General features: G+C 40.4%; 1 protein-coding gene across 1 annotated transcript; it reads left to right on the top strand.

Annotated features, from left to right (window-relative positions):
* Nucleotides 1-306: 306 nt before the first annotated feature.
* Nucleotides 307-5,286, top strand: arpc5la (actin related protein 2/3 complex, subunit 5-like, a). Its single transcript, XM_084389082.1, has 4 exons — nucleotides 307-635; nucleotides 2,346-2,417; nucleotides 4,398-4,574; nucleotides 4,670-5,286. The coding sequence occupies exons 1-4, from the start codon at nucleotides 492-494 to the stop codon at nucleotides 4,730-4,732; spliced, it is 456 nt and encodes a 151-aa protein (XP_084245208.1). The 5' UTR covers nucleotides 307-491; the 3' UTR covers nucleotides 4,733-5,286.
* The last annotated feature ends 5,351 nt before the right edge of the window (nucleotides 5,287-10,637 follow it).

Genomic DNA, 10,637 nt, shown 5'->3' with positions numbered 1-10,637 from the left:
ACGGCTTGCCATAATAGGTCTTGAAGAATACAATTAAGATGACTAACTTTTAAGACTAGTCTTAGCAGTTTATGCAACCGGCCACCTATCTCTAATTACAAAATAAATACAAAGGTCCTTAAAAAATATAACATTTCAAGGCTTTACAACAATCTATAGTAGGCTAGCCTATTTTTTAGGCAACTTCAATTGAGTCAAGCCGCATTCATCGTTGCCTCTCAGGAAACGGAAACACAGTGTCACAGCGTAAACCATGGAGTGCAATTCCGTTTCCGCTCCAGTCGGGATTTGTGTCCGCTCTGCAGGAATGTGTGGAGATGCTCGAGCTGGGAGAGAGGAAGAGGAGGAGGAGGAGGAGGAGGAGGAGGAGGAAGAGGAGGTATAACAGCCGCACCTTCCCACTGACAGATGAACACATTAACGGCTCTCTGCACTGTCACTGAGGGAAGCTGCAGACCTGTCCGTTATCGCACATTCCCGGGCTCCTCCTCATGGCGAAAAACACCCTGTCCTCACGATTCCGGGGAGTCGACATCGACGAATACGACGAGAATAAATTCGTGGACGAGCAGGACGAGGCGGCCGAGCAGCAGCAGGAACCGGACGCCTGTGAGGTGGACGAGCTCATCGGACAATATCCTTCAGCTGCCTTCACTGTCATCATCCATTATACTGTATATTATCCTACCGTATGCTGAGAGGATATTGTTTATTATCTCTAGAAAACATGGCAGGGAAAAGTTCATCTCTTTTAAGGGCACCTAAAAAGCAACCTTGTCCTAGTTTAGATGAACTCGTAGCCTACATTATTTAGACACATGTTGTGTTTAAACACCAGTCAGCTATCTATAGGCATCATTGTCCAGAAATGCTGTCCAAGTGTCTAGGTAGGCAGCTCACTGTGTGTTTGAGACGAATGTTAGTAATAGTCAAATAGTTAGGATAGGAATGTGGTTTTAGGTTTGTTCGAAATGATTGATGTTTTTTACATTTTATTTGAGGTAACAGGTTATTTTGTGGAGTTATCGCTGGTGCTAAATGCTTATTACTTTCTGCATTCATTTATTATAGCTCTGTTTGATTTATTTATTTAGGTTTTATTTCTATTTTATTTGCATTTGAATTTTTTATTTCTAATTTATTTGTCCTTGCAATAGTTTTAGTAAGTTGTCAAAGTAAATAATTTTTATCATTTATTATATTTAGGTTTCATATCTTCTAAATATTTTAATGCACTTTTTTTAAACAGTGCCATTACTTTTGGTTCAATTAACATTTTAGGTAACGCTATATTTTAATGTGTCTTTGTAACACGTTATTACATATTTACTTAAGTAATAACTATAAATTATGCATAATTACATGCAACGAACCCCTAATCCTACCTTAACCCTATAGTAAATACGTGTAGTTAATTACTATTATTCAGTTCTTAAATGTATTATTACACGGTAACGTGGACACATTTAAAAAAAAGTGTAACCAAAATTTTATTTCAGTTTTTCTAATTACATAATTTTTTTAAACCTCGAATAACCTTGAATATGACAAGGTCGTGTATTTTTAACGTGTGATAGATAGCATTAATCTTCAGATGTGTTGTTAAATGACACACCAGAGTTCCCAAATCAGAACGTAAACAGTTATTTAGTTTCTGAGAAAAAATCTCCCCCCTTTTTTCCCTCCAACTGTGCGTGATGTCATTTATTTAATCAGGTCATCAGCGTTTGTGTCCTTTTTTGGTGCTCAGAGACATATTTTTAGACTGTATAGGATCTTTAAAGAGGTTTGAGTCTGACGCCTCCTTTACCCTCACTATGAAATAAAGACATGATTTTCATGTTCATGTCATCAGCACATTGACTATTCTAGTGTTTAAAGGTTTGCCTTGGCAGCAGGTTACGTGTTTTCAGTTGATTATTTCAGATAGTCCCACCCCAAAATCATTTGAGTTAGTGTCGGGATGGCCGGTGTGATATTTTTATAAACAGAATGATGTTTCGATATACCACAGAGAATCCGAGAGAGTTCACATTTTTCTGAGAAATCAACCCACTAATGATTTATTTATAGTTGTCTCTCTATATTAATCTGGGATAGAAGAAGTGTTTTCAAATCAACATACTCTAACACAAAGTCATGATTAGCCAGTGAAATCGACACCAGAAATGTTCAAACCAAACTTCTGAACACCAGCTTCTCTGTAAACTTTTCTTATAATCATCAAAAACAATTTCAACCACGCAAAAATAAGATTTCCTCTCTCTAAGGAATGCTCTTCAGGGTTCTTTGAGAGTGACTGACTGACTGGTTGGTCAGCTTTCCTTAACTAACTGTGATGCACAGGGGACATGATGTCAGCATTTCACATCGCCTTGAGGAATTCACCAATCAACTCCAAGAATCCAGCAGTGAAAGTAAGAGCCATTTATGTTACTCAGACAGTTTGATCTATCAATTTCAGATGTTCAAGAAGACTGTCAGTGTTCAAAATCGAATACTTCTCTACTAGCCTATATAGAATGCGAAAAACAGTAAGCCAACAGAGTACTATTCGATGGATACTACTATCCCATGAGGCCGTGGGAGAGGATTTATGAATTGGTATGATGATTTATGACTTGAAAGTAACAACATGGCGGATGTAATACATCTAAATTTCATTCATATTACATATTCATAATATATCAAATGTACATTTTAATGGTCATGAAGTAATTGAAATGTAGTAGTACCTACTCAGACAGTATGTGATTTTGGACACACTGTTCTATTAGGGGCCATATTTGTGCACAACAGGTTGTGATGACAATGGCATCATTGTGTGCCTTAAATGTGCTGTTCTTTTAGCTCGAGGGGTGTGAAATTCAGCCTTCTGGATGGTTTAAAGTACAACTTTCTGGGTTCAGTACAACTTAAGCTCATTTGACAGCATTTGCGAAATGTTGATTTCTACTTGTCTTTCTTTTTCTTCAAAAATAGCTAAATCTGGGCCATACTGAGGCATTTGCAATGGAAATGAATGGAGCCGATTGGTAAACAATAAAATACTATTTATAACAGTATGCGCTGTTTTTGGTGTGAAAAAAGTAGCTCGCTAACCTTTTCTGTGTAAAGTTATATCCAATTTGACAGCGTAATGCCTAACATGACTATAAAAAACTGAACAGTTTTACAGCTCTTAGTACACAGGTTTTCACAGGATTAATATAAGTGCTTTTTCAAAATTATAAGCTTCACATTCCTGCTTTTAAATCCTCCAAAAATTGGCCCCATTCACTGCCATAGTAATCACCTCACCGTAGCTTTGATTTTAGCTTTTATATATTATTTATATACATGTATATAAGAAAACGACGGACGAGTCAATCAGTAACAAATATTATGCCACAAATGCTGTCGATTGAGCCTAACTTACATCAAATATTCCTCTAATAATATTAAACATCATTATTGGTGATGATGCACCAAAATTTTGGCAATTGAGAAAATCATTGAGAAAATGCTCCTCTGATTTCCTCTGCTTTTTGACCGTGACAGTGACTATTTTGTTCCCCCAATGTGTATAAGCTACAACAAGTAAACAGGAAAGTGATGCAGAGAAAACCCCAAAATTATGCTGGAGTAGCAATATGTAAAATTTCGACTCATTTTTTCGAATCATAATTTTCAAAAAAATTACTTTGACTTGTTAATTGATCTTCTGAGAACACGACAGCAAACAGTTCAGTTATCCACTTACCCAAATTTAATTAAAAAAATTTTATTTTCAGTTTTCGTCTAAATGAATGAGTTTATAGAGTGGTGCAGAGATGATGCCAGAACTCGGAAGTCTAATTTGCGAGATTTTCCTATAGGGTTTTATAATGGGGTTTTTCAATATATGAGTAAAACATAGGCTGTGGTAAACATAACTTGACGACACTTTGGCGTTTTGTTCTACAACGTACCCTGCACACACTCACAGCCCAAGCTGTCTTATATTGTATTCAAAAATGAACACAACTGCTTCAAAATGCGTGTTTTTGTTCTATGAGTGTGTCAAAGAACAAAACGTCAAAGTATAGTCAAGTTATGTTTACCACAGGCTTTATTTTACTCATAAATTTAAAAACGCCATTGTAAAACCCCAAAGTAAAATCTCGAAGGAACCAGCGGCGAATTAGTCTTCTGGGTTCTGATGTCATACCTGCACCACTCTATAAACGTTTTCATTTAGACGAAAACTGAAAATAACATTTTGACAATTAAATTTGGGCAAGCGGATAACTGAACTAAGTATGCCATTTTAAATTAATTTTGGTGCGTCACTAGCATATGCATTTGAACGGTCCAAGCTGTTTCTCTTTTACACCACCTCCACTTGTTTCTTTCGCTCCGTCCTCCTCCTCTCTCAGGAGCGGGCCCAGGCGGTGGTGTTACGAGTGCTGACTGCATTCAAGAGCAGCGATATTGAGCCGGCAGTGAAGTCCCTGGACAAGAACGGAGTGGACCTGCTGATGAAGTACATCTACAGAGGCTTCGAGAAGCCCTCAGACAACAGCAGCGCCATCCTGCTCCAGTGGCACGAAAAGGTCGGTCTGGGAATAAAGAGGTTTGATTTCTTTTAAACCTTTTTTTTCCCATCTCACATGTCTATTTCTATTTTTGTCTTCATATTCTCACTCAGGCTTTCGCCGTGGGGGGTCTGGGGTCCATCGTACGGGTGCTTACTGCGAGAAAATCTGTCTGAGAAGCCGAAAGAAATAAGAGAGATTGCCAGCCACGGGAATTGTTTCTCTTTTCTTAGACGTGGACAATTTCCTCTCTCACAACTCAACCTTATCCAGGGGAAAACCACTCAAGCCCAAGCGATTGTTTCACTCAATACAGAGATATTGTATGGTATTTAATGTAAATTATTGATTCTTCAATATACGGAAGACACGATTCTCGACTGATGAAGGTGAGCGGTTGTGTGACAGTCCGTGAATTGAGACAGAAGGACTATGAGTCTCATGAAGAGACTTTGCTGTATAAGCCCTGAGCAGCAGTTTCAGGGCTTTAAATACTGTGACGAATATGAAAGTTTTATTTGCTTGTTTTACTTAGTTTACACTCACTCTCGGATGTGTAGTTCTCATTTCTTTAGTTCCAATTCTCAGTTTTTCTTATTGTACAGAAAGAGGATGATGTTTAATATATAGTATTTAGGTGGTGGATTTATGGGTCAATTCAATTTGTAGTGTGGCGTCGGGTCGGGAGGGTTATTGTGAAGTGCCTGGTGCAATAAAGAACATTAAGAGTGTATTTATTTTCTTTTTATCTGACTATTTGGTCATTACATATCTGATATACTTCTCGGGGACATCGTTTTTTAGACATTTAGGCTTTAATGGCAAAACTTTTTTTTTTATGCTTTTAACTTTACACTTAACACTTAAATGGTTAGTTCACCCAAAAATTAAAATTCTGTCATTAATTACTCGCCCTCATGTCATTCCAAACCCGTAAGACTCTGTTCATCTTCTGAACACAAATTAAGATCTTTTTAATGAAATCTGAGAGATTTTAATCCCTTCATTTGCAGCTATGCAACTGAATCTTTGAATCTTCAAAAAGATCGTATAACTAATCCATATGAATTGAGACTCGATCACTTTATATGATGAACAGATTGAATTTAGGCTTTTATTCACATATAAACATTTATCAGCGAGAATGAACCTCATTGGTTCTTGCTGAAGCTCAAACGTGCGTAACACGAGAATGATCCTCATTGGTTCTTGTTGAAGCTCAAACGTGCTGCGTAACACGAGAATGAACCTCATTGGTTGTTGTTGAAGCTCAAACGTGCTGCGTAACACGAGAATGAATCTCATAGGTTCTTGCTGAAGCTCAAACGTGCTGCGTAACACGAGAATGAACCTCATAGGTTCTTGCTGAAGCTCAAACGTGCTGCGTAACACGAGAATGAACCTCATTGGTTCTTGCTGAAGCTCAAACGTGCTGCGTAACACGAGAATGAACCTCATTGGTTCTTTCTGAAGCTCAAACGTGCTGCGTAACACGAGAATGAACCTCATTGGTTCTTGCTGAAGCTCAAACGTGCTGCGTAACACGAGAATGAACCTCATTGGTTCTTGCTGAAGCTCAAACGTGCTGCGTAACACGAGAATGAACCTCATTGGTTCTTGCTGAAGCTCAAACGTGCTGCGTAACACGAGAATGAACCTCATTGGTTCTTGTTGAAGCTCAAACGTGCTGCGTAACACGAGAATGAACCTCATTGGTTCTTGTTGAAGCTCAAACGTGCTGCGTAACACGAGAATGAACCTCATTGGTTCTTGCTGAAGCTCAAACGTGCTGCGTAACACGAGAATGAACCTCATTGGTTCTTGCTGAAGCTCAAACGTGCTGCGTAACACGACAATGAACCTCATTGGTTCTTGTTGAAGCTCAAACGTGCTGCGTAACACGAGAATGAACCTCATTGGTTCTTGCTGAAGCTCAAACGCGCTGCGTAACACGAGAATGAACCTCATTGGTTCTTGCTGAAGCTCAAACGCGCTGCGTAACACGAGAATGAACCTCATTGGTTCTTGCTGAAGCTCAAACGCGCTGCGTAACACGAGAATGAACCTCATTGGTTCTTGCTGAAGCTCAAACGTGCTGCGTAACACGAGAATGAACCTCATTGGTTCTTGCTGAAGCTCAAACGTGCTGCGTAACACGAGATTGAACCTCATTGGTTCTTGCTGAAGCTCAAACGTGCTGCGTAACACGAGAATGAACCTCATTGGTTCTTGCTGAAGCTCAAACGTGCTGCGTAACACGAGAATGAACCTCATTGGTTCTTGCTGAAGCTCAAACGTGCTGCGTAACACGAGAATGAACCTCATTGGTTCTTGCTGAAGCTCAAACGTGCTGCGTAACACGAGAATGAACCTCATTGGTTCTTGCTGAAGCTCAAACGTGCTGCGTAACACGAGAATGAACCTCATTGGTTCTTGTTGAAGCTCAAACGTGCTGCGTAACACGAGAATGAACCTCATTGGTTCTTGTTGAAGCTCAAACGTGCTGCGTAACACGAGAATGAACCTCATTGGTTCTTGCTGAAGCTCAAACGTGCTGCGTAACACGAGAATGAACCTCATTGGTTCTTGCTGAAGCTCAAACGTGCTGCGTAACACGACAATGAACCTCATTGGTTCTTGTTGAAGCTCAAACGTGCTGCGTAACACGAGAATGAACCTCATTGGTTCTTGCTGAAGCTCAAACGCGCTGCGTAACACGAGAATGAACCTCATTGGTTCTTGCTGAAGCTCAAACGCGCTGCGTAACACGAGAATGAACCTCATTGGTTCTTGCTGAAGCTCAAACGCGCTGCGTAACACGAGAATGAACCTCATTGGTTCTTGCTGAAGCTCAAACGCGCTGCGTAACACGAGAATGAACCTCATTGGTTCTTGCTGAAGCTCAAACGCGCTGCGTAACACGAGAATGAACCTCATTGGTTCTTGCTGAAGCTCAAACGTGCTGCGTAACACGAGAATGAACCTCATTGGTTCTTGCTGAAGCTCAAACGTGCTGCGTAACACGAGATTGAACCTCATTGGTTCTTGCTGAAGCTCAAACGTGCTGCGTAACACGAGAATGAACCTCATTGGTTCTTGCTGAAGCTCAAACGTGCTGCGTAACACGAGAATGAACCTCATTGGTTCTTGCTGAAGCTCAAACGTGCTGCGTAACACGAGAATGAACCTCATTGGTTCTTGTTGAAGCTCAAACGTGCTGCGTAACACGAGAATGAACCTCATTGGTTCTTGTTGAAGCTCAAACGTGCTGCGTAACACGAGAATGAACCTCATTGGTTCTTGCTGAAGCTCAAACGTGCTGCGTAACACGAGAATGAACCTCATTGGTTCTTGCTGAAGCTCAAACGTGCTGCGTAACACGACAATGAACCTCATTGGTTCTTGTTGAAGCTCAAACGTGCTGCGTAACACGAGAATGAACCTCATTGGTTCTTGCTGAAGCTCAAACGCGCTGCGTAACACGAGAATGAACCTCATTGGTTCTTGCTGAAGCTCAAACGCGCTGCGTAACACGAGAATGAACCTCATTGGTTCTTGCTGAAGCTCAAACGCGCTGCGTAACACGAGAATGAACCTCATTGGTTCTTGCTGAAGCTCAAACGTGCTGCGTAACACGAGAATGAACCTCATTGGTTCTTGCTGAAGCTCAAACGTGCTGCGTAACACGAGATTGAACCTCATTGGTTCTTGCTGAAGCTCAAACGTGCTGCGTAACACGAGAATGAACCTCATTGGTTCTTGCTGAAGCTCAAACGTGCTGCGTAACACGAGAATGAACCTCATTGGTTCTTGCTGAAGCTCAAACGTGCTGCGTAACACGAGAATGAACCTCATTGGTTCTTGCTGAAGCTCAAACGTGCTGCGTAACACGAGAATGAACCTCATTGGTTCTTGCTGAAGCTCAAACGTGCTGCGTAACACGAGAATGAACCTCATTGGTTCTTGCTGAAGCTCAAACGTGCTGCGTAACACGAGAATGAACCTCATTGGTTCTTGTTGAAGCTCAAACGTGCTGCGTAACACGAGAATGAACCTCATTGGTTCTTGCTGAAGCTCAAACGTGCTGCGTAACACGAGAATGAACCTCATTGGTTCTTGCTGAAGCTCAAACGTGCTGCGTAACACGACAATGAACCTCATTGGTTCTTGTTGAAGCTCAAACGTGCTGCGTAACACGAGAATGAACCTCATTGGTTCTTGCTGAAGCTCAAACGCGCTGCGTAACACGAGAATGAACCTCATTGGTTCTTGCTGAAGCTCAAACGCGCTGCGTAACACGAGAATGAACCTCATTGGTTCTTGCTGAAGCTCAAACGTGCTGCGTAACACGAGAATGAACCTCATTGGTTCTTGCAGAAGCTCAAACGTGCTGCGTAACACGAGAATGATCCTCATTGGTTCTTGCTGAAGCTCAAACGTGCTGCGTAAACCGAGAATGATCCTCATTGGTTCTTGCTGAAGCTCAAACGTGCTGCGTAACACGAGAATGAACCTCATTGGTTCTTGCTGAAGCTCAAACGTGCTGCGTAACACGAGAATGAACCTCATTGGTTCTTGCTGAAGCTCAAACGTGCTGCGTAACACGAGAATGAACCTCATTGGTTCTTGCTGAAGCTCAAACGTGCTGCGTAACACGAGAATGAACCTCATTGGTTCTTACTGAAGCTCAAACGTGCTGCGTAACACAAGAATGAACCTCATTTATTCTTGCACATCGAGCAAACATGCTTAAACTATGTTTACCACAACTGATGTGTGCATTGATAAATGTTTATATGTGAATAAAAGCCTAAATTGAAGCTCTCCAGTCTTTTCACTTTGCAGTTTTTGAGAAAAATATATGGTTTTCCTACGGATTACCAACACAAGTCTCTTTGGAATTGTTCCCCTAGGTATGACTTTTTTGCCTATTTTGGTATGTTCAATTTGACTCTCCTTAAAAAAACAAAAAACAAACGTGATTTGAGGCATCATTCATGTCACAGAACGTAGATTGTTTCACATCGGGTTTAAAACATAGGGTTGGAGGTTGCTTTAAACCTGAATCCTAAAATGAGGAATACTAATAGTGATACTCATGGCTGCTGCTAAAATTTAGAGGGATCAAGACAAAATTTGTGGGCCCCTCTCATCACAGGGTCTGGGACAATGTTCCCAGTTATACCCCTGCCAACACCCCCCATGGCGGCCGCTGGTAGAGCAATACCATAGCAACAATAACAGGTTGCCACATAATATGCCAATGAATATGCATTATTGAGTACAGCTATGTACTTATTGAGTTGGCCATGTACTCACAGTTTCAGAAGTGACAAACACATTTAAATACGGAATGGATGCCCTAAATTACCGTTAAGTGTGTACGGAACACGACTCTGCCGTCTTAAATGTTTGGTATCTCCTATTCTTGACCAAAGTAACATTAAGCGACCAAAGACTCATTACCCCGGTTTCACAGACAAGGCTTAATTCTAGTCCCAGCCTAAAATGCACGTTTGAGCTGTTTTAGCTGAAAGCAACTTGCACTGACAAATCTTAAAACATATCACTGCTATTGTTGTCTCAAGATGCACACCAATAATGTTTTTTTTCTAAGACATGTTTACAAAAGCCACTTAAATACCGTCATTGTACTAAGACCTAATCCTGGCTTAATCTAAGCATGTCTGTGAAACCAGGCCATTATTTTCTGAAATTTTAACTAAACCACCATCAACAGAAGTGTTGTGTTTTTCTTTATATGATTGAAAGGCTGCTTTGCAGGGCACTCTCTTGCAGTATTGCCATGCCCATATTGTTATAATAAACTTGTTGTTTGAGCCTGGCTCATAAGGCCATCAACATTATGGAGTTATTAAAATGGGGTTGTGATATTTTGGTCTTATTTTCAATATAAAAGCACTTGGATTTATTTAGGATTATTTTAGGGGGTGTTTACAAGATCATTTTCAACTAAAAACTGAAAAATATATATGCGTTTGGCCGTTCATTTACACGTCAGTTTACATAAAAATTTTCGTTGCTTTGAAACAATCTGTATTGTATATATAAATAAAGGTG

This window comes from Rutilus rutilus (genome assembly GCF_951802725.1).
Source record: "Rutilus rutilus genome assembly, chromosome: 19".
Classification (NCBI taxonomy): domain Eukaryota; kingdom Metazoa; phylum Chordata; class Actinopteri; order Cypriniformes; family Leuciscidae; genus Rutilus; species Rutilus rutilus.
This window is presented reverse-complemented; position numbering and strand designations above follow the sequence as displayed.